Raw genomic sequence first — 24642 nt, 5'->3', positions numbered from 1 at the left:
TGTATTATCTTGGCTGTCATGGAAGAGCAGCCAGTGCTCTTACCTCTGAGCCATCTCTCCAGTCCCCCAGTTTGCATTTTCTAAATGGAAGTTTAAAAGCACATCAGTAGTAATCTGGAATTTACAGTTACACAAATTGACCTTAATGATATTTGGAAGACAGATAAGAGCCAAGAGCATCATCGCCCTATGCTTGGTTAATTCTTAGTTTTATATTTTACAATAGCAAATCTGAGAGCTAAATTAGTGGTCTTTCATAAGTAAAACCTTTTTAAAATCTAATTTCCAAATATAGCTACCATTTCGATTTTTGTGCAGGAAGTAGTTAACTCACCCTTCTTTCTATAGACCTAAGATATGTCTTCTCAATGCAATTGTTGCTGTGATGTTTTGAGACAAGGTCTCATTGTAAAGTTTAGACTGTCTTAAAATTTGCTGTCTATCTGCCTCAACTTTTTTTTTTTTTTTTTTTTTTTGAGACAGAGTTTCTCTCTGTAGCCCTGGCTGTCCTGGACTCACTTTTTAGATGAGGCTGTCCTCAAACTCACAAAGATCTGCCTGCTTCTACCTCTCTGAGTGCTGGGATTATAGGCGTGCACTAGTGTGTCCAGCTGCAAGATAGTTTTTCAAAAGAAATGGCACATGAAATTTATGGTGTCTTCCACAAAATGAGAATATTTTATACATAAAGAATGCGGGAGAGATGGCTCAGAGGTTAAGAACACTGTCTGTTCTTCCAGAGGTCCTAAGTTCAGTTCCCAGCACCCACATGGCAGCTCACAACTGTCTGTGACTCTAGTTCCAGAGGATCCAACACCCTCTCACAGACATACATGCAAGCAAAACCAATGCAAGTAAAATAAATAATTGAGAAAAAAAAGAATGTAATCTGCTGGGTATGGTGGCACACGCCTTTAATCCCAGCACTTGGGAGGCAGAGGCAGGTGGATTGCTCTGAGTTCTAGGCCAGCCTGGTCTACAAAGCAAATCTAGGACTGCCAGGGAGGGCTACACAGAGAAACCCTGTCTCGGAAAAGGAAAAAAAAAAAAAAAGGATGCAATCTGGAGAGATGGCTCAGAGGTTAAGAGCACTGACTGCTCTTCCAGAGGTCCTGAGTTCAATTCCCAGCAACCATATGGTGGCTCACAACCATCTATGATGTGATCTAATGCCTTCTTCTGGTGTGCATTAGATGCATAATAAATAAATCTTTTAAAAATGGAGGAAAGGGGGTCGGGTATGATGGTGCACGCCTTTGATCCCAGCACTTGGGAGGCAGAGGCAGGCGGATCACTGTGAGTTTGAGGCCAGCCTGGTCTACAAAGCAAGTCCAGGACAGCCAAGGCTACACAGAGAAACCCTGTCTCGAAAAACCTAAATAAATAAACAAACAAATAAATGGATGGATGGATAATAAGCAAATAGAAGACCCCTTAGAGAATTTTACTAGTTTGCAGTTATACATGAATAAAGATTTAAATGATCTTACAAAAATGTTCATTTTCACAGAATACTGTATGAAGGGCATTCTATCTTTTAAAGAGTGAACTCTTTATTGTAGCTGGACCAGCTATTCCTTCAGTTGTGGCATATCCCAAGAGGAGTCAGACCAGCACCACAGACAGTGACCTCAAAGAAGATGGAGTTCCCTCTCGAAAATCAAGTGGCAGTGCTGTAGGAGGAAAGGGGATTGCTCCCGCCAGTCCCATGCTTGGGAACGCAAGCAATCCCAACAAAGCGGATATTCCTGAGCGCAAGAAAAGCCCTGCTGTCCCCAGTGTAAGTGCTCTTGGATAGTAGTCCTCGGTGTTTGCGCTTGAACCTGCTACACTTTTGCCTCTGTTCATCTCACTTTCTTCTCTGCCTTCGTTGTCTTTCTTCCGCACTACCATGCCCATTTCCTGCACTGCACGTATTTCTTTTGATAACTGCTGTTGTTTTGTTTATTTGATTGTTTCTTTGTTTGGTTTTTCAAGATAGGTTCTCTCTGTGTAGCACTGGCTGTCCCGGACTGACTTTGTAGACTAGGCTGACCTCGAACTCATACCGATCCACCTGCCTCTGCCTCCAGAGTGCTGGGATTAAAGGTGTGCACTACCACACCCAGCCATTTGTGTGTTTGTTTATTCATTCACATTATTTATTTAGTGTATGAGTGCTCTGTCTGCATGTACACCTGCAGGCCAGAAGAGGGCATCAGATTTCATTATAGATGTAGTAAGTCACCATGTGGTTGCTGGGAATTGAACTCAGAACCTCTGGAAGAGCAGACAGTCCTCTTAACCACTGAGTTATCTCTCCAGCCCCCAATTACTACTATTCTTAATCCTCAATGCTAATCTAGCTTCCTCCTAGTGTAAATCCCAGATGTACTTGCACTTTGTGGTTTTCCCTGTTCACCTGCTCTCTCCTGATGTCTCCTGGACCTCGGCTAGTGGCTGAATCCCCTACTTCCTCCTCTATCTGCCCCACCTCCCTGGTTGGCAGGAAGTCCAGCCCTATTTTCCCCCCTGCTCAGTAATTGGCTGTAAGCTGTCATATCAGGACAACTGGGGAGCAGTGTTTACACAACATTGAGACAGGAGAATCTCACAAGGATTATAGCCAGATATTGGGGGGCGTACAGAAATCAGCATTTGAATTAGGCAGTAACCTTATTCTAATACTATAGTATGCCTGTAGTGGTCAGAGGACAACTTTGTAAAATTGGTTGTCTCTACCAACTGGTTCCTAGAGATTGGGCCAAAATGGGGTCTCACTATGTAATCCAGGGTAGCCTTAAATTCAGAACAGTTCTCCTGCCTCAGCCTAAAGAGTGCTAACACTATGGTTAGGTTTTAGGTTTTCATTTCTCTTGTGTATATGACTAGGGATAAAAATTGTTGGGTTGTATTGTAATTGTAGTTTAATTTGAGGAACTGCCAAACTGTTTTGTTTTACATATTTTTTGTTTTTTGTTTTGTTTTTGTTTTTGGAGACAGGGTCTCTCTGTGTTGGCCCTGGCTGTCCTGGACTTGCTTTGTAGACCAGGCTGGCCTCGAATTCACAGAGATCCACCTGCCTCTGCCTCCTGAGTGCTGGGATTAAAGGCGTGCGCACCACGCCCAGCTTTGTTTTGCATATGTATTATTTTATATTTCTTCCAGCAATAAAGGTTTCTATCATCTTCCTTCTTGCTAGTACTTCTGTGTTTGTTGTGATGGTATATGTGTAGGTGTTTGTGGGTACACACAAGTGTGCTTATAGAGGCCAGAGACTACTATGCCTTCTTCAGTTACTCTCCTGTTTTGGAGACAGGGTCTCTCACTGAACCTAGATTGCTAATTGAGCTTGATTGGCTAGTCAGCAAATCACAGGTTACACAGCATGCTGCAATGCCTGATGCATACATGAGTTGTTCAGATCTGAATTCGGGTCCTTAGCAAGTGCTTTGCCCTCTAAATCCTTCATGTTTTCTTTTCTTTCTTTCTTTCTTTCTTTCTTTTTTTTTTTTTTTTTTAAGATTTGTTTATTATTTACACAGTATTCTGCCCACCACAAGAAGGCACCAGATCTCATTACAGGTGGTTGTGAGCCATGATGTGGTTGATGGGAATTGAACTCGGGACCTTCGGAAGAGCCGGTGCTCTTAACCTCTAAGCCATCTCTCCAGCCCCCTCTTTATGTTTTCTTTTCTTCCTTCCTTTTTTTTTTAAATATATATATAGCCATCCTGAGTAGGTTAAAAGTAATACTTCTTGGTTTGTATTGAACATGTTTTCATGCGCCTTTTTGTCATTGTATAACTGTTTTGGAGAATAATCTTTTCAAATTGCCAATTTAAAAAAACTTTGCCGGGCGTGGTGGCACTCACCTTTAATCCCAGCACTCGGGAGGCAGAGACAGTGGGATTGCTGTGAATTTGAGGCCAGCTTGGTCTAACAAGATACCAAGACAGCCAAGATATAACCTAAAGAAACCCTGTCTCGAGAAAACATAACAAAACTTTCTGTTGAGCTGGGCGTGGTGGCTCACACCTTTAATCCCGGCACTACGGAGGCAGAGGCAGACTAATCTTTGTTGAGTTCCAGGCCAGCCTAGTCTACAAAGAGAGTTCCAGGGCTTGGGGGGGAGGGGGCGCAGGGGAGTAGTTATTCTGCAGTTATGTTGTAAGGATTCCTGGTGTATTCTGAAGACTAGACACTAATCAGGCATTTTGCAAGTATTTCCTGTCCTTGTGTGTATTCTTTCTTCCTTTCACAATATTCTTGGCACTTTTGAAAAAAATGTATATGAATGTTTTACTAACTACATGTGCCCTAACCCTAACCCTGTGTGCAACACATATTCATGGTGCCTATAGAAGCCTAAAGAACATTGGATCCCAGAACTGGAGGTACAGGTGAATTGTGAGCCACCATGTGGCTACCTCTCCATTCCCATCCTTTATACTTTTTTATTTTTTGTCCATATTTGTGCTATCTTTATCTGTTAATATGTTGCCAAATCCCAACATCTTGTAAATATATTCTAGTATCTAATTTTTTTCCTTTTGTCTTTTGAGATAAGGGCTTGCTATGTAACTCAGACTGGCCACAAGCTTACAGTCCTCCTGCCTTAGCCTCCCATATGATAGGATTACTAGATTTATTTAGAGACTATTTTCCAAACACTGGACTGGAGTGATGACTCAGTGGTTAAGAGTACTTTCTGTTCTTGCTGAGGACCAGAGCGTAGTTCCTAATACCTATGCTAGCAACTATGAGGAACTCAGCTCCAGAGGATCAGTGAGTGCCCTCTTCTGGCTTCTTCAGGCACACATATACATGAACAAACAGACTATTTTTATTTATTTGTTTGTTTGTTTATGAATGACGATGATGGTTGGGGAAATGATTTAATGGATAATATGCTTGACACTCAAGTATGAGTTCCAGAGTTCAGAACCCCAGCACCCACATAAAAAACAGGTGGATGTGACTACTTGCCTGTAATCTCAGTGCTCTAAAGGCAGAGACAGGATGTCCTTGGAGAAACTGGCTAAATAGTGTGGCCTCAGTCTGCAAGCTCTGAGTTCAGGCACCTTTCCTACTTATAGAGAATGATCCAAGCTGGGCATAGAGGCAAGCAGATCTCTCCGAGTTCAAGGCCAGCCTGGTTTATAAAGTGAGTCCAGGACAGCCAGGACTACACAGAAAAACCCTGTCTAGAAAAACAAAAATCAGTAATCCAGAAAGACAGCAGATGTTAACCCCAAACACATTGACAACTTCCCTCTTCCACTGGTTTTGTTTGCATAAACTTGTTAGATTTGGGTTTTTTTGGTTTTTTGTTTTGTTTTGTTTTGTTTTTTTGCTTGGTTTGGTTTGGTATTTTCATTGCTGAATTATACTTACCAACTAATCCAAGGTAACAATGTCCTTTTCTTCCAGAGTAATACAGCATCTGGTGGAATGACTCGGCGGAACACATACGTTTGCAGTGAGCGATCTGCAGCAGACAGACACTCAGTGATTCAGAACGGCAAAGAGAACAGGTATGAACTCTGCCTCCTGGCAGAAGTGCGTTTCCTCTTACGAGAAGTGGAAGCCTGTTACTTCTCATTCATGATCAAATTCAAATGGCTAATGGTTGTTGTTTAAAGGTAAGTAAACTTTAAATGTTAATTCCTAGCAAGAGTCTAGTTTTCCAGATTCTTCTCTTTGTCCACAGCATCTACCTCTATGACTGCTAAGTATGACGAGGAAAAGTTACGGTCGAGCCAGAGAGGTTTTAGAAAGACTGATAGCATGCTGTGCTGTGGTTTCAACAGAACGGTGAATAGGGCAGTGGAGGAGATTTTGAGTGTGTTCATCTTTTGAAAAGGATCTGGGATATGGCTTGGGTATAGTGCCATTATTGTGTGCATGGTTCCATTTCCAGCTCTGCAGTGATGATGATGATGATGATGATGATGATGATGATGATGATGATGATAAATACCATCATCATCTTCTTAAAGAGACTGAAAGGGAAGAATGTAGAAGACTGAGGCGAGGGGCCTCCCCTGGGGATAAGAGCCCAAGTGCAGGTGAGGGTTCAGTGAAAGGGTGACAGTTTGCTACCACGTGCCAATGGCTGGTAGTAGCATAGGCTCCACATCAGAGAAATACACTTGAGACTCTAGGAACACAGAGAGCCCGTCTTCTGCATGGCTTGAATTACTAATGAAATCATGTGTCTATAAGATAATATCATACAAACAGCCTGCCAGAGTTCATGAAATAAGAGTAAGGAAATGGGGTTGGGTGGATCTAGGAACCATGGCTCTCTTGATTTGGGGCGAGGAAGGAAAAGAATCCCCTAGTTGATGGGATTTGGTTAAATACATATTCTGTATAGGATAAGCTAAATTCTAAGTGAGGAGATGAAAGTCACAGTGTGTCTCAGAGAACCCCAAGAAATGAATTCACATTATCTTTTGTTGACCTCTGGCTTGCATCTTGATCACTATCTGGTCATATTTAGCGTCGTGTGTGTGTGTGCGTGTGTGTTTTACAGGTGTTTTGGAACAGGCATGTCTGTGTACGGTGTGAGGCCCTGAGGTCCTGAGGCTCAGTCACCAGCCCCAGTCACCGACCCCACATCAAAAACATAAAAGGTGTGCAGAGTTGAGATGGAGTAACATTAGGGTTTTGTTGTTGTTGTTTTAACTTAAGGCTTAAAACTTCTAATCCTCCTGCCTCCACCCTCAAGTACTAGGATTCTGGTGTGCGCTACCACTTGTCTTGTAACATTGATCTGTTTTGTTGAATTGGAGGTTTCTGTCTGTCTGATCCCATTAGTTAGACAAAATATATGACTGGTGACCTCTATGATTGCCTGAGAAAGATCCATATTAGGTGGTTTTCTTATTGCTAGGACAAAATACCTCAACAAAAAAAATGGAGCTTATCTGGGCATATAGTTCATGGTGTTGAGAGGTCATGGCTACATCATGCACGGCAGCAAGAGCTTGAGGCTAGCTACTCACATCACACCCAAAGTCAGGGCCCAGAGAGAGAGGTCTGCTATGCTCAAACCCCCATCCAGGAAGTGGAGTCTCCCGCAGTTAAAGTGCTTCTTCCCAACTCAGTTAACCAAATCTAGATAATCCCTCACGCATGTGCCCAGAGGCTGATCTCATAAGTGAGTTACCCATCACACCAGAGAAGTAAACCTCCTTAGGCTACGGGACTGTTGGTCAGCTGGCCTTGCCTTGTAAAATTAGGCTTATCAGTGCTCCCCCACCCCCAGGGTTTCTCTGTGTAGCTCTGTCTCTCCTGGAATTCACAGTGCCTCCTGAGTGCTGGGATTAAAGTAGTGTGCCACCCCCTGGCAGCCGGCCCTTAATTCTTGATATTTATTTTTGGTAGACTTGCTTTTAACACAGTTCCATTCTCTACTCCTTCAAGAATATTCTAGATCACAAGTGTGAAAGCCTAGAATTTCTGTTAGGGATTTTCTTCCACGAGACTCAGAAGCTGTTGTTTCGTTGTTGTTGTTGTTGTTGTTGTTGTTGTTGTTTTAAAGTTTTTTAGTTGTTGAACTACTGAGAGTTCTTTTGGGACTTTAAAGTGTGGTGGGTACCACTCTCTGGCCTGGGGTTCTGAACCATGGCAAAAGGACAAACCATGTTGTGCACAACCCACAGTCAGACCTTTTACAGGGCTGGGTCTGGAGCCTCCAGGCCTCTGTGGCTGACTGCATCTGCATACACTTTACTAAACCCTCACACTGTTCTTCTAACTTACCAGCTCACTTCCTCTAAATCACTATTCAGCCTTTGGAAATAGTTTGAGGACATCTTTATTTAATTTCTTTACAGTCGTTTTCTTTCTGTGTTCTAGTGAAGAGATCCTCTTTCTTGAGGTTGATTCCTTTGTATCCTACCAGAGCCTGTTTGCTTCTCTCAGCAACATTCATTGAAAATACTTTACTCAGCCTAGGGAGATGACCCAGTAAGATGAGCAGTTCTCTGTAAGCATGAGGGACATGAGTTTGACTTTCCAACACCTTTGTAAAAGCCAAGGATGCCTGTGCATGCAACTCCAGCACTGTGTGATGTAGACAGCCAGTCAGCCTTGCCAAAATGCTGAGCTTCTGCTTCAGTGAGAGACCTTGTCTCAAGGCATTAAAAGGTGATAGAAAACACCTGACAAACAGGAGCATACACCACATTTGGCACACCAAAAAGGAGGAGGACAACAATGGACAGACAAATGCTTTCCCCTTTTTTGTTTGTTTGTTTTGGGGGGTTCAAGACAGGATTTCTCTGTGTAGCCCTGGCATTCCTGGAACTCATTCTAGACCAGGCTGCTTTGACCTTGGAGATCTGCCTGCCTGTGCCTCCCCAGTGCTGGGATTAAAGGCATCAAGTTCTTCTTTTTTTATTTTTAGTTTAATTTTTGTATGAGTGTTCTGGGATTACAGGTGTGTGCACTGCCCAGCTCATTTGTTGTCCCCCCCCCCCCCACACACACACACAGGGTTTTTCTGTGTAGCCTTGGCTTTGTAGACCAGGCCGACCTCAAAGTAATAATCAGTCCTATTAGTCAGCTTGCCTCTTCCACCACACCCAGCAGCCTGGCTCATTTTTATAAAATTTAGCAGAGAGTATCCAGAAAGCAACTTAAATAGCAGAACCAAATCTTTGGTAATGATAAACGTATAAGAGCGTACTGAACAATACAGTTCAAAATTATGAACTAAATTGCTCTTTCAATTTATTTACAATAAAAAGTAGACAATTAAGAGAAGAGAGCATCCTCCATACAATGAATGACTAGTACTTCTGGAAATTTTCTTTCTTTCCTTTCTTGTAGACCAGGCTGTCTTCCAACTCACAGTGATCCGCCTGCCTCAGCCTCTTGAGTGCTGGGATTAAAGGCGTGCACCACCACGCCCACCTAATATTAAATAGCATTGGTTTAGTGCTTTATGCCCTGATTGTGATTGTTTTTGTACTAGAAATTTGTCTTGTTGTGATTTTTTTTTCCTCCTCTATGAAGGGACTGTTGATGCTGAGTTACTCTCTAGAGAAAAACAAAAAACATTTTAACAAAAATCAAGCAAACAAACAATAAGAAAATTCTAGCCAGGCGGTGGTGGCACATGCCTTTAATACTAGCACTCAGGAAGCAGAGGCAAGTTTCTCTGTGAGTTTGAGGCCAGCCTGGTCTACAAAGCATGCCCAGGATAGGCAAGAACACACGTGGGGGGGCGGGCAGGGGGGTGAATTCTAAGTTCTGCCTGCAGCAACAGAGCCTTGCCCCTCATTCTTTGGAATTCAGGTGTTGCCTCTCAAGAACTGAATTCTGAAGGCTTTTCAGAGGCCTCCTCTACACAAAGGCATTTTACTTTCAGCAAGTCGATTTCTGCATACCAAGCCTCTGATACGATCTAGGAGTGTCTGAAGTCTCAGCCAGGCTTCCTGGTTTGCCAGGTATGTCTAGGTTACGCAAAGGCTCTGTGAATCCTTCAGGAAAACAACTTCATAAACCTCAGATAACAATCACTAGTTACAAAAGGCTACTTTAAAGCCTAGGTGCCCTCACTCAGAATTCATGCCAGATACAGTGGCTCTGCTAAGATTCTGCTACACTTTTTTAGGGGGGTGAGGGTGGGGGGGCGAGTCCAGATAGTTTAACAGAGTCCAGTCTGTCCTGGACTTTCTTTGTAGACCAGGCTGGCCTAAAACTCAAATCCACCTGCCTCTGCCTCCCAAGTGCTAGGATTGAAGGCACTTAGTGAGTTCCAGGAGAGCCAGTGCTATTACACAGAGAAACCCTGTCTTGAAAAACCTAAATAAGGGCTGGAGAGTTAGCTCAGCGGTTAAGAGCACTGCCTGCTCTTCCAAAGGACCCGGGTTCAATTCCCAGCACCCACGTGGCAGCTCACAACTGTCTGTAACTCCAAGATCTGACACCCTCACACCAACACATATAAATTAAATTTAAATAAAAAATATTTTAAAAAGCCAGTTGTGGTGGCGCAAGCCTGTAATCCCAGCACTTGGGAGGCAGAGGCAGGCGGATCGCTGTGAGTTCGAGGCCAGCCTGGTCTACAAAGTGACTCCAGGACAGCCAAGGCTAACACAGAGAGACCTTGTCTAAAAAAAAGAAAAAAAGAAAAAGAAAAACCTAAATAAATAGTAAATACGCGTGAACTGTAGGATGTCTTATTTATGTTCATTGACTTGTGAGACCAGTCCATTCCATTATGTCTTAAATATTATGGCCTGTCTCCCACATGAGGTTATAAAAAATTCCAGCACAGCAGTGATCATCTGTGATAAAACTGTACACGACACATGTCTTAATAATTTCTAAGTACTTTCATTCAGCTACTCTGTACTTGAAAAATGGTCAAGGCTCATCAAATAATATTTATTTTCTTGCCATGTGTAGTGGTATTATTATGTCTTAGAGTTTTTGTTTCTGTGACAAAACTCCTTGACCAAAAGCAACTGGGAGAGGAAAGGTTTATCTCACCTCACTGGTTACAGTAGATCACGGAGGAAAGTCAGAGCAGGACCCCAGATGCAAGAATTGAGGCTGAGGCCATGGGGAAGTGCTGCTTACTAGCTTGATAGGCTTCCTTCCTTTTTTTTTTTTTTTTCTCCCCCACACCCCAGAGACAGGGTCTCCCTGGACTCGCTTTGTTTTTTTGTTTTTGTTTTTTAATTAATTTATTCAGATTACAACTCAATTGCCATCCCATCACTTGTATCCTCCCATTCCTCCTTCCCTCCCACTTTCACCCTATTCCCTTCCCCTAGGTCTGTGACCGAGGGGGACCTCCTCCCCCACTATATGGTCATAGGCTATCAAGTCTCATCTTGGTAGCCTGATTATTCTTTCTTTGAGTGCCATCAGGCCTCCCCACCAAGGGGAGGTGGTCAGATATGGGGCACCAGAGTTCATGTTAGAGTCAGTCCCCTCTCTCCACATAACTGTGGAGAATGTCCTGTCCATTGGGTAGATCAGAGTAGGGGTTCGATGTTTACTATTATATTTTCCTTGGTTAGTGCAGTAGTTTGAGCAGACCCCCCTGGGCCCCAATCCACCCATCATGATGTTTTTCTTGTAGGTTTCTAGGACCCTCTGGGTCCTTCTATTTCCCCATCTCCTATATTTCTCTTACCTAGAGTCCCAATAGGATGTCCTCACATCTATCCCAATCTCCTGGTAAGTAAAGACTTTCGTGGGACATGCCTTTTGGGCTAGTGCCCAATTATGAGTGAGTATATACCATGTGCGTCTTTCTGCTTCTGGGCTAACTCACTCAGTATGACGATCTCGAGTCCCATCCATTTGTCCACAAATTTCAGGATTTCCTTGTTTATAATAGCTGAGTAGTATTCCATAGTGTAAATGTACTACAGTTTCTTTATCCATTCTTCAACTGAGGGACACTTAGGCTGTTTCCAGGTTCTGGCTATTATGAATAAGGCTGCTGTGAACATGGTTGAGCATATGTCCTTGTTGTGTGGTGGAGCATTTTCTGGGTATATTCCAAGGAGTGGAATAGCTGGGTTTTGAGGAAGCCCTATTCCCAGTTTTCTGAAAAAGTGCCAGATAGATTTCCAAAGTGGTTGTACAAGTTTGCATTCCCACCAGCAATGAAGGAATGTTCCTCTTTCTCTACATCCTCGACAGCATGTGGTGTCACTTTAATTTTTTATCTTAGCCATTCTAATGGGTGTAAGATGGAATCTCAAGAGTCATTATGAGTTGCATTTCTCTGATGACTAAAGATGTTGAGCATTTCTTTAAGTGTTTCTCAGCCATTCGATATTTGCTCAAAAGCAATTTACAGATTCAATGCAATCCCTATCAAAATACCTACACAATATTTTAAAGACATTGAAAGATCAATTCTCAACTTCATAAGGAGAAACAAAAAGCCCATAATAGCTAAAACAATCCTATACAATAAAAGATCCTCTGGAAGAATTTCCATACCCAATCTCAAGCTGTACTATAGAGCAGCAGTAATTAAAACAGCATGGTACTGGCACAGCAATAGGCTGGTTGATCAATGAATCGAATTGAAGACCCAGAAATGAATCCATACACATATGGTCACTTGATTTTTGACAAAGAAGCCAAATCTAGTCTATGGAAAAAGGATAGCATCTTCAACAAATAGTGCTGGTCTAACTGGATGTCTACATGTAGAAAAATGCAATTGGACCCATATTTGTCACCATGCTCAAAACTCAAGTCCAAGTGGATTAAAGACCTTAACATAAAACCAGAGACATTAAATCAGTTAGAAGAAAAAGTGGGAAAGAGCCTGGAACACCTTGGCATAGGAGACAACTTTTCCTGAACAGAACACCAACAGCCCCAGGCCTTCAGGTCAACAATAAATGGGACCTCGTGAAGCTGAGAAGCTTCTGTAAGGCAGAAGACACTGTCAACAGAACAAAGCGACAGCCTACAGACTGGGAAAAGATCTTCACCAACCCTTCATCTGACAATGGCCTAATATCCAAAATATATAAACTCAAGAAATTAAACACCATCAAATCTGGACTCGCTTTGTAGACCAGGCTGGCCTTGAATTCACAGTGATCTGTCTGCCTCTGCCTCCCAAGTGCTGGGATTAAAGGCATGCACCACCACACCCGGTAAGAAAACACTTTCTGCCAGATGGTGATGGTGGAGAACAGCCAGGACTACACCAGGAAACCCTGTCTCAAGGGGAAATGAAAAAAGTAAAAAGAAAAGCACTTTCTATCAGATCTTTAAAATGAGACTAGGCATTCTAGTACATACCTGGAATCACAGCACTTGAGAGGCAGAGGCAGGAGGATTTTGTTTTGTTTTGTTTTGTTTTTCCAAGACAGGGTTTCTCTGTGTAGTCCTGGCTGTCCTGGGCTTGCTTTGTGGAGCAGGCTGGCCTTGAACTCAACAGAGATCCACCTGCCTCTGCCTCAGGAGTGCTGGGATTAAAGGGGCGCCCCACCATGCCCTGCCCTGGAAATTTTTATAACAACCAATTTGATGAACTTTTAGAATATGTTGCCTGCTATGATTGGTGTAGGGACTATGTGTCATACATAGAATGTTTTTAAGAATTTGATTGTGCCAGTCTAAAATTTAGCTAACACTAAGCCATGGTGTTATGCCTAATATAGACACTAAAAACAAATCTGTTGCTGGGTATGGTGGCACTGACACTGAGGCAGAAACAGGTATGCCTCTGAGTTCAAGGCCAACCTGATCAACAGCCAGGGCTGTACAGTGTTACCCTGTTTCAAAAAAATAAAAAAGAGAGTGGTAGGCTAGAGATATGACTCAGCAGTTAAGAGCATTTATTGCTCTTGTAGAAGACCAGAATTCCAACTTCAGCTCCAGGAAATCTAGTACCCTCTTCTAGAGTTTCCAAGCATAGTCACTCAAATATGTACATACACAGGGGAGGGGGTGCATGCTCACACACATAATTTAAAAAATAATTTTAAAAAATGTATCCAAGTTGTTGGTAGAATATGACTATACTTTTCTTTAGAGAGGTCTTGTACTTCAGGCAGGATCCAGTCAATGTTGCAGAGTGTTTGCGCATGCTCTCTTCATGTCCATGTCCATGTCGGTCCTACCTGGACTATTGGGCCAACCTCCCCTGCAGCTACTTCTTGGGGAAGGAGAACAGCCTCTTCCTCCACACCCAAGCCTGTCCCTTCTCCAGTCTTTAAGAGCACTTACGTTCTCCAGAGAAGAAGCCAGATGGCTCCTGCCTTTTCTCTTCTTGCTGTGTCCCATGCACATGTTGATCCTAGCTTCCAGTTTGGTAAAAATTGTCAGCAGCTGGGCAGAGCAATCAAATGTATTGACCACTCTCTAGACCTGAACAGATAAGAGCCAGTGAGACAGCTTAACAGACAAAGGCACTTGTCAATTGCACACAGACCTAGTAACTGGAATCTGACCTTCAGAACCCATGTAAAGGTGAAAATCGAGAACCAGTTCCTAGGGCCCTCCTCATGATAGTTGTGCTTGTCTGACACTGAAGGCTTTAATCACCATGCTACTCTGTCCCTAAATAGTCCATATGCTGAGCTTTCCTGTCTTGATAAGAAGGCCCTCTGGGGGGCTGGAGAGATGGCTCAGAGGTTAAGAGTTCAATTTCCAGCACCCATGTGCTGGTTTGCAACCATCTATAATGAGATCTGGTATCCTCTTTTAGCATGCAGGCAGAGCACTGTATATATAATAAATCTTAAAAATAAAAAATAAGAGCCAAGTATGGTGGAGCACGCATTTAATCCTAGCACTCGGGAGGCAGAGGCAGGCAGATCACTGAGCTCAAGGCCAGCCTGGTCTACAAAGTGAGTCCAGGACAGCCAAGATAACATAGAAAAACCCTGTCTCAAAACAACCAAAAAATAAAAATAAAAAAGAAGGGCCTCTAGACCTACTAGGAGTGCTGACTGCTCTTTATGAACGAGTAAATGTCTTTTGAGTGACAGTGTTCTAAACTGTGTTGTTCAAATGGCATGGGGTATCCAGTGTATAGTGACTGGTATGCCCATGATTTCGGTCATTCATTCAAAAGGGAACAAATGAAAGGTACAGTGTGCTAGTGCCAAATTTATTTTACCACTAAATTTATATAGAGACATCTCCTTTAGGATGTATTTTATTTTAGGCAGAGTTTGGTGGGCACATATAGGAGTATTTAAACATGTAAAGTGTTGTTTTCTTTAAGATAATGAACTTTTAAACTGCTGCTTGCAAAAGCAGCTATAGTTGCCCCAGAATCTCCAAACAAGTTAAAGAGATTCTTAATCTCTGGAGGTCTATAGGGTCTGGGGAGAAGTGTGTGCATTTGACAGCAGGCTGCTCTTTAGTCACTGTTCCATCACACTGTTGTTTCTGCCTCTGCCTGAACCCAAACCCTCTCCCAGCCTGACAGAAGTGTTCGCTTATGCAGCTAGCCCTGCCTCACTCTGTGCCACATCTACCTGTCGGCTGAGACATCAGAAGTCGATGTCCATGTCAGCCTCTGGGCACCCCAAGATGATGTTACCTCCAATAGACAGTGAAGGAGATAACTTCAAGGCTATGTAAGAAAATGCACATTCTTTGTGAAGCTAATGTGTACCCACTGCTGCTTAAGTCTGTGCTGTGGATTTTATGGTCCAAGATTGTGTTACAGTTGCTCCCAAGATGTTCTTCCTCCATACAGTGTTAGTGAAGCCCATCCTGCTGGCTGCGTCTGTGCTGCCTGTCTGTGTCTGTGCTGTCTTCATGCCTTGGCGTACTATAGCGGGCATAAGAAATCTCCACCCCAACTTGCTTTCAGCATGTGGGATTTTTATATTATACCATCTGTGTGCTTCCAGAAATGTTTGGTTGCCTGTCCCTTTTCACATGCAAGCCTTTCTTTTCTTTGGCATAATTCTCTGTGTAGAAGCAGCTGAAAGGGAGGTAGAGGGGACTTGAGTCAGCCATTCTCCACCTTCCATTGTCTGCCCTTGAGAATGTCCATGTGCTGTGCCCTAAATTCTTTGAGCTCTGTCTCTTGTCATGTTCCTTTGATATCCTTTCCCACTGGGCTTACTTTTGCTCCTACGACCTGTAAAATATCCCTTGGATCTGGATTCACAATGGCTGACTTACTTCACTATGGGTAAAAGGTATATTGTGCTTATAGATTTTTATGTGTCATGATTTTGGAACAAAGATGTGTCTTTTTCTCCTTTCCTAGCACTATTCCAGATCAGAGAACTCCAGTTGCTTCTACCCACAGTATTAGCAGTGCGACCACCCCAGATCGCATCCGATTCCCAAGGGGTACGGCCAGCCGTAGCACTTTCCACGGCCAACCTCGGGAGCGGCGAACTGCAACATATAATGGCCCACCTGCCTCACCCAGTTTGTCCCATGAAGCCACGCCACTGTCCCAGACGCGAAGCCGGGGCTCCACTAATCTTTTTAGTAAATTAACTTCAAAACTCACAAGGAGGTAAGTGTCATGAGATGGCTCCCCTGGAGCAAACACAAAGAGTACGTGTCTTTGCTAGTGTGTGAAGCTGCTGCCTGCATCCTTTTCCTGCTGCCTTTGGCTCCTGTGTTTCTAGTTCCTAAAGTGTATCCAACTTTAGACTTTGGGAGTTTTAAAGTAGAATTACACATTGTTTCACAGTACTAAAAGTTGTATGGCTCCTGTAATCCCAGCACTCAGGAAGCAGAGGCAGGCAGATCTCTGTGAGTTAGAGGCCAGCCTGGTCTACAAAGTCTGTCGAGGACACAGGGAAATCCTGTCTCAAAAAACCAAAACAAAGAAAGAAAAACACATTCCTTGTGATTATCTCTAAACATGCAGCCCTCTCTCTCTTCAATGTCTGGGTTTTTACCAAGCATCTCACTCACTGAGCCATCTCACCAGCCCCTACAACTGACACTTGAGCATCGTTAAATTTCTCCAATTTATTTGTCTCCTTTGTGCTCTTTGATTATGTAAGACTAGCATTGATTTAAAATCCCAGCACTTAGTTAGGCTCAGTAGTACACACCTGTAATCCCAGCACTCTGGGAGGCAGAGGCAGGCAGAGCTCTCTGAGTTAGAGGCCAGCCTGGTCTAAGAGTGAGTCTCAGAGTGCTGAGATTATAGGCGTGCACCGCCACACTCGACCCTATTTCTTTTTTGTTTTTGTTTTTTGAAACAGGGTTTCTCTGTGCAGCCCTTGCTATATTGGACTTACTTTATAGACAAGACCAGGCTGGCCTCGAACTCACAGAGATCCGTTTACCTCTGCCTCCCAAGTGCTGGGATTAAAGACGTGCACCAACCAACACTGCCTGGCTTCATAAAAATGTTTTTAAAGGAAAAAAATCAGTTAGTATTTGAATGTTTATTTTGTCCTAAGATACTTAGGTCGATATCTATGCATATGTAGTTTGTTTGGTTTAGGGTTTTTTTGGTTATTTTATGTTTTGTTCTAGTAGGTTTATTTTATTTTATGAGTACAAGTGTTTTGCTTAAATAAATGTACTGTGTACCACATGCATGCCTGGTGCCGGAGGAGGACAGAGAGGGTGTCAAATTTCCCTGGAACTAGAGTTCCAGACAGTTGTGAGACATTATGTGGGTTCTGAGAATCAAACCTGGGTCCTCTGAAAGAGCAAGTACTCTGGCTTTCATTTTGATTTTGTTTGTTTGTTTTTTGTTTTTTTCGAGACAGGGTCTCTCTGTTATCTTGGCTGTCCTAGACTCCCTTTGTAGACCAGGCTGGCCTGGAACTCACAGAGATCCGCCAGCCCCTGCCTCCCAAGTGCAGGGATTAAAGGCCTGCACCACCATGCCTGGCCTTTTGTTTTGTTTTAAGATTTAAATTTTTTGGGCTAGGCAGTAGTGGTGCAGGCTTTTAATCCCAGTACTTGGGAGGCAGAGGCAGCTGGATCTCTGTGAGTTCGAGGCCAGTCTGGTCTACAGAACAAGTTCCAGACAGCCAAGGGTACACAGAGAAACCTTATCTCAAAAAACCAAAACAAATAAACATAAAATTTTAAATTATGTAGCCGGGCGGTAGTGGCGCACGCCTTTAATCCCAACACTAAGGAGGCAGAGGCAGGCGGGTCTCTGAGTTCAAGGCCACCCTGGTCTACAAAGCAAGTCCAGGACAGCCAGGGCTGCACAGTGAAACCCTATCTTGGGGAAAAAAACAAAACAAAACAAAAAAGTACCATACTGATCTTATAGAGGAGAGGAGTTTGATTCCTAATATCCCACTCGATGTGACTCACAGCCTCCTGTAACTGGAGCTCTAGAAGGACATGATACCAAATACGAATGCGCGCGCTCCCGCACGCACACACACCCAACAAACAAACAAACAAACAAACAAACGAATTAATCTCTCTGTGGGACTCTGCAGGCAGTATATAGCTCCAGCCCAGACACAGAACTTCCACACAAGCCTAAGCATAGTACAAGTCTTCAATCTGTTTTCCATTCTCTCTCTCTCTCTCTCTCTCTCTCTCTCTCTCTCTCTCTCTCTCAATTTTTTTTTTTTAATTTTTATGTATATAGTGCTCTGCCTTCACTTGCACCTGCAGGCCAGAAGAGGGCATCAGATCACATTATAGATGGTTGTGAGCTACCATGTGGTTGCTGGGAATTGAACTGAGAACCTCTGGAGGAGTAGTTAGTCCCCTTAACCTCTGAGCCATCTCTCCAGCCCTGTTTTCCATTCTCTTACTTTCACCTTATTTGGGTATTTAAAAAGGTTTGAGGGAGGAAAAAATAAGAAAAGTACTTCAGTTTCATTCGACAGTAACTTTTGACTTAGCAGGTAAAAAATCAGGAACTGAAATGTATTTTTAAAACGTTGTGAACGCCAGGCATGGTGGCGCACAACTTTAATCCCAGCACTCGGGAGGCAGAGGCAGGCGGATCTCTGTGAGTTCGAGGCCTCCCTGGTCTACAAAGTGAGTCCAGGACAGCCAAGGCTACACAGAGAAACCCTGTTTCAAAAAACAAAACAAAAAAAAACTTTGTGGAGGGGAGCCAGGCATGGTGGCACATACCTATAATCTCAGCACTCAAAGGGGCAGAGGCAGGTAGATCTCTGAGTTGTAGGTTAGCCCTGTCTATAAAGCAAGCCCAGGACAGTCAAGGCTACACAGAGAAACCCTGTCTTGGGAAAAAAAAAAAAACTTTGTGAGGGGCTGGAGAGCCAGCTCAGCAGTTACGTGCATGCACTGCTTTTCAGAAGACTTGTACTCAGTTCCCAGCACCACTTGCCTGCTGATTACTGATGACTGTCCACTGTTCCAGTTCTGCAGAGTCTGTCACCTTCTGGCCTCCTTGACCCTTCACACCTGTGGTACACTCATTCACATACGGGCAAATACTCATATATCTCAAATATATAAATAAATACTTAAAAGACTTTGTTATCTAGGCATGTAGCTCAGTCAGTGACAATCCACAAGGTCCCTGGTTTGATCTCCTGCACTGGGATAGGAAGGTGGACCCTGATAATCATTTGAAATAATATATCTATATTTATGTAGTGTCTAATTTAAAATATTTTACCGCACAATCTTGTATACAGTGCTTACCCTGCTGTATCCATTGTTTGGTGTGTGCTGTGGATACCAGTTGTCTATAGAGTATAGACATGCACTCCAGAGCAACTCTGAATGGGGCCCCGCACAGCTGCCACACCACAAGGTCAGAGTGTGGACTTCCCTAAAAACAGTACACAGTTAAACCCAAAGGGAAAATGTAAACATTTGTCAGTGCCAGCATTTGGTGAATGTGTGTCTGTGGTGCCCATTAGAACACTGGGCTTTTCTTTACCTACACTTGCCCAGATGTGCTTACTGTGTGAAAGATCTTGTCAGATTCTGTTCAGCACAGCCTATGTCTCTAAAATTTTTTGTTGTTGTGTTTTGGTTTAGTTTGGTTGTTAGTTTTTGAGACAGAGTTTCTTGTTGCCCAGGCTAGTTCCAAACTCACTATGTAGGCAAAGGTGACTTTGAACTTCTGATCCTCTTATTTCCAAAACAGAAATGGCCAGCCAGGTCTGATTTCAATACAATACCGGAGATTAATCCCCAAGTTTTCGTGAACGCTAGGCAAACACTCTACCAAGCAGCATTATCAGCCCTACCCCCTTTTCAATACAGGATCTTGCTATGTTGCCCTGGCTCTGGAACTTGGTATTATAGAATTGGCTGGCCTCAAATTTACAGCACCCCTGCCTCTGTCTTTACATGCTATATTGTAGGACCGTGCCATCACACATAGCTCAGTGATTGTCCTCTTAATGTTCGATGACCTCTAATTAGAGATTTTGTGTTTATGTAACAGAAGGCAAAAGTTCTGCTCATAAGATAGTCTGTAGGAATCTGAGTGATGTTATTTATCACAAGTGTATTGCAAGGTACTTGTTACTTTTTTAAGATACCGAATTTGCAGGCATGGTGGCAGGTCTGTATTCCCAGCACTCAGGCTAAGGCAGGATGCAAGTGCAGGGCCAGCCTCTGATACACATACAAGGCCCTAAATCAATAATAACATAATAATGACCATAATGATTTTTGTTTTGTTTTGTTTTTCAAAGCAGGGTTTCTCTGTGTAGCCCTGGCTGTTCTGGACTCGCATTGTAGACCAGGCTGGCCTCAAACTCACAGAGATCTGCCTGAAACTGCCTCTCAAGTGCTGGGATTAAAGGCATGTGCCACCACTGCCTGGCTTATTTTAAAAGCTTTTGTAATAAATTTAGTTATTATGGCTAAACATGTGTTTATGTTTCAAATTAAAAGACTACATGCTCAAATTTTAAGTGTTTATAATAATTTCACTTTTTCAACAAATGTTGTTTTTATTGACCATTGGCCAGCAGAGGAGCCCTGATGCTTGGTTTGGGGATTTTTGTTGTTGTTGTTGTTGTTATTGTTTGTTTGGTTGGTTTGTTTTTCTGTTCTTTCTATAATTAATTAGATTTTCTTTTATGTTAATTTTTTTGGCTTAATTTCTTTTAGAAACATGTCATTCAGGTTTATCAAAAGGTATGATTTATATATGTACACTTACTTTTCAATCCTCACCCCACCCTCCCCAAATGGCTCCTGCAATTAACATCAGGTTTGGCTTTTGGTCCTGTTTTTTGTTATTGTTGTTGTTTTCTTTCTTTTCTTTAAAACTAAACCTTCTGCTAAGAACTAAATCCTTATTTCCTTAAAAGGAAACTGGAAAGAAATAGATTAACTCTGCTGGGCATTTTAAAGGAACTGTAGCACCCACTCAACAAAAGGCCTGTGCATGCCCTGTGCACTCTTCTTTCTTCAGTAGAGTGATTTAGCATCCAGATAATTCTGTCTTGGTACTAATAGCACTTAGCATGCTCCTGTTAAAGATGTCAGTGATCAGTGTACATTAAAGATTTAGTCGCAAACATGCAGAAGGTAAGTGGTAATTGTGTTAGTTGTTACTGTTATTTTACTGAGGATTGAGTTGACAAAGACTATAAAATGACATGGTGGCTAATTCTCCAATATTGGCATAAAATCCTCCATACTCCTTTGATTCGGCTCATGTAGAAACTCAGATATGAGTACCTTCAGAGCAGAAGTGTCTGATAACTTCTGGAGAGTTGAGGAGCAAATAGTATTCTTGACAGCCACTTCCCAGTGAAGACAGCAGCTGTCATAGTTTCACTGGAATCTGATAGGAAGTAGGTTCCAGTTGGGTTAACAGTTGGTGTTGACAATAAGAGACCAAAAATATTGATGTCCTTGGAATGTGCACATATAAGGCAGAAACTCTGCTGTTACGGTTGCTGCCTAGCCAGGCATAGTGGCACACAGTCTTACTCCCATCACTGGGAGGCAGAGGCAGGCCAAACTCTTAGGTCCAAAGCCAGCCTCATCTATATATTGAGTTGTAGCGTGGCCAGGACTACATAAAAGACCTGTTTCCAAAAAAAGAAAAGAAAAGAAGTTGCAGCCTGCTTGTGGCTCTCAAGAAGGCCAGGCTGCACCTTTGTGTTTATGAAACATGATCTCTTTGTTAAAAACTGAGCAGAATTACTTTTTGTTGCAAGTGCCACTCTACGATGATTTTTCAGGTGATCCTCCTAAAGAGCTAGTTTTTCACTCAACAAATATGTTATATTTGAATGTAAACGTTTACTGATAACCTCATTTCTTTCCAGATAGAAACTGTATTGCATAGAGTGGTAATAGAACAAAACAGTTGTAGTCCAAAGGCATGAGTGCACACAGCAGGGGGAAAACCTTGGTGAATGTGCAGCCTGCCTCTTGACACAGCTTTGTCCTCATGAAGTACATCATCATCTGAGTCAGAGGAGTAGGGTCTGAATTAGTTCAGTGGTAACTGAGAGATGCCTTGGGCTTATTCATTGCATGATGTTTTGTTGATGTATGGGTGGTCGTGTACCAGTGTGTAAGATTTCTTTTCTCTTTCCCACTTTCCTTTGCTTCTACGTTCTGTCCATTGAGACTTCCAACTGAATATGAGAGGAACGGGAGATATGAGGGTTCAAGGTGAGGGAAATGATTTTTATTTCAATTTTTTAAGTACTTACCTATCTTCTTCTTGTGGCAGAGATGACCAGTGCTGGGGTATTTTTGTTTTAGGTGTGTTGTTTTTTTGTTTTGGTTGTTCGTTTAAGTACAGTGGGCCTGATACTGTGCCGAAGTTCTGGTTCTAGAATATTCTTGAGGCTCGGCTTGCTGGACCTAGGAAACTGCTTTATCCCCCAGCAGCCACAAGGCAGCACTGGTGTGCCACCAGAGCCTTCCTGAGCACCCTTAGCCCCTCTTCACAGTTGGGTCTTGATGCCTTGAATAAAGTCGGGAGGGCTGAGTTGTTTCTTTTTAAATGATGATTATAGAAGTTATCCGTTTGCTTTTTGTTTTATGTAGCTCTCCTTGTGAATATGGAGTCACAGATAGGCTCAGGACTCCATCCCTGTAGTGGCCCCATGTACAGGCCCCATGACACTGGAGTTCCAAGTGAAAATCATCTCCTTTGGCACCTACTGCTTGACCAACTGTCTGTCCCTGTGAGGCCCTGAGCATGGTGTAGGCTGCCCTTCAAGGTAGAGTTGGGGTACGCTCCAGGCAGTCTCCTCCCAGGCCTGTCACAACTTAAAGCAGTGTCTGCCTTTCCATATGTATGGCCCCATCCACAACAGAAAGGTGGTGATGGAATCTGCCTCCTGGTATGGAGCAAGACAGTGCTCGCCATGCCAGTGCTTTCTAAGAGCCAGTGGCTTTGTATATGTCCCTCTGAACTCGTCTGATGGGTCTGTGCACTTTCCTACCTCTGTGCATTTTGTGGCAATTTTCTGTTCAAAATAAAGACTCAACAGACATGGTGGCAAACACCTATAGTCCTAGACAGAACAGGCTGACCAAGGCAAGTCTGAGCTGCATGAGACCTTGTTGCTGCAAAAAGAAAAAGAAAAAAACCAACAAGAGCACAGAATCTCTGCTTCTGGTTTAACTAAGTTGTATTAGGTTTTCTGTAGCCGGCCTCCTTGTCGGCCCACCTTACTCTTCCCTCCTGTAACGCCAGCAGACTGCCCAAGTTTTGTGTGCTGCATCTGCCTCCTCACCTAAGCTTTTCTCATCCCCAAAACATTGCCAAGCTTGTGCTTGCCTCTGTGACCTGCGGAGTGTTTAACGTAGCAATTTAGCTGTACTTCAAGCCCTCACCTTGTGCAGACCGGTCATTTCAGTTCTCCACAGACAAGTGAGCTGTAGCATTTCATTTTTCTGTCTGTTTCATTAAGATTATATCATCTAAGTTGTGGTGTTTGGTTTTGACTATTTTGAGATGGGCCTCACTGTTAGCCAGGCTTACCTCAGACTCCTACGCTCCTGAGATCCTTCCATCTCAGCCTTCCGAGCAGCCGATACCACAGGAGCGTGACCTCAATATTTTCAGCTATGAAATTTGAATTTTAACAAATTTGAGAAAAACAGTAAAGTGGTGACGCAATGGCTGCATAGCTGTGCACTCAGCCCCTGACTGAGGGGCAGTATAGCTAAGTTAACTTTTGAACATCACTTTCTGTGGTACTTGTGGCAAGCATAACTATGGTAACAGAGAAGCTGTGGGTGAAGAAGCCGAGGGTAAGAGTGCACCCTGTGCCTGTGCTGCCTGATTCCAAAGGGTCTCCAGCACAAGGCTGGGCATTTTCTAGCCTGGTAGATTTTTGTGTAAATGTGTGTGTTTAGGGGCTGGGCTATAGGTAAATGTGAGGTGGATGAGATCAGATGTCATTTGTGCTGAAGGAGCTGATAACTAGCTAAGATGAAAAGGTTCCTTTTCCAGTGTAATTAAAAACCACCCTGCCCTGTGCATTTCAGTCGCAATGTGTCTTCAGAACAAAAGGACGAGAACAAAGAGGCCAAGCCTCGCTCACTGCGCTTCACCTGGAGCATGAAAACCACGAGCTCCATGGACCCCAGTGACATGATGCGGGAGATCCGCAAAGTGCTGGACGCCAACAACTGCGACTATGAGCAGAGGGAGCGCTTCCTGCTCTTCTGTGTCCATGGCGACGGGCATGCAGAGAACCTGGTGCAGTGGGAAATGGAAGTCTGTAAGCTGCCAAGACTGTCTCTGAATGGAGTCCGGTTTAAACGGATATCAGGGACATCCATAGCTTTCAAAAATATTGCTTCCAAAATTGCCAATGAGCTAAAGCTGTAACCCAGTAATTATGGTGTAAATTAAGTAGCAATTTTAAGGTGTTTTCCAGAACACTGATGGAAATGTATAGAGTAATATTTAGGCAATAACGACTGCATCTTCTAAATCATGACATTAAAGTCTGAGGACGAGAGCACGCCTGGGAGCGAAGGCTGGCCTTTTCTACGAATGCACTACATTAAAGTCTGTGACCTCGTGCCTCTGTCTTGTTTCCATTGCCCTGGGAGTCAGAGTGTCCCACCATCTGCACGAGACGCCTGTGTGTGGTGTGAGTGGATGGTGTGTGGGGGAAGCACTGCATTGGAAATGTCTCCTCACACTGGCAGCCAGCATTACTAGTACCTCTGTAGGAGATCATTTGGTGCTAAAACATTACAATTGCCAAGAAGGAAAATACTGAATTACTGCTAAGAATTAACCTTAGGACTAGTTAA

At 43.2% G+C, this 24642-nt stretch overlaps 1 protein-coding gene across 8 annotated transcripts in view; it reads left to right on the top strand.

Annotated features, from left to right (window-relative positions):
* MARK3 (microtubule affinity regulating kinase 3) overlaps positions 1-24405 on the top strand; it is an 88820-nt gene extending 64415 nt beyond the window's left edge. For 3 of the 8 annotated variants that reach the window (XM_084791958.1, XM_084791956.1, XM_084791963.1), the window contains 7 exons: positions 1563-1780; positions 5413-5516; positions 14916-15074; positions 15719-15976; positions 20506-20532; positions 21985-22029; positions 23863-24405. In XM_084791958.1, the coding sequence (XP_084648084.1) occupies positions 1563-1780; positions 5413-5516; positions 14916-15074; positions 15719-15976; positions 20506-20532; positions 21985-22029; positions 23863-24208 (1157 nt within the window). In that variant the 3' untranslated portion in view covers positions 24209-24405. The remainder of the gene's footprint in view (positions 1-1562; positions 1781-5412; positions 5517-14915; positions 15075-15718; positions 15977-20505; positions 20533-21984; positions 22030-23862) is intronic. The other 5 variants (XM_084791957.1, XM_084791960.1, XM_084791959.1 and 2 more) reach the window with 5 other exon arrangements.
* The last annotated feature ends 237 nt before the right edge of the window (positions 24406-24642 follow it).

Source organism: Acomys minous (assembly GCF_964271855.1).
Source record: "Acomys minous genome assembly, chromosome: 8".
In the NCBI taxonomy this organism is placed as follows: Eukaryota; Metazoa; Chordata; class Mammalia; order Rodentia; family Muridae; genus Acomys; species Acomys minous.
This window is presented reverse-complemented; position numbering and strand designations above follow the sequence as displayed.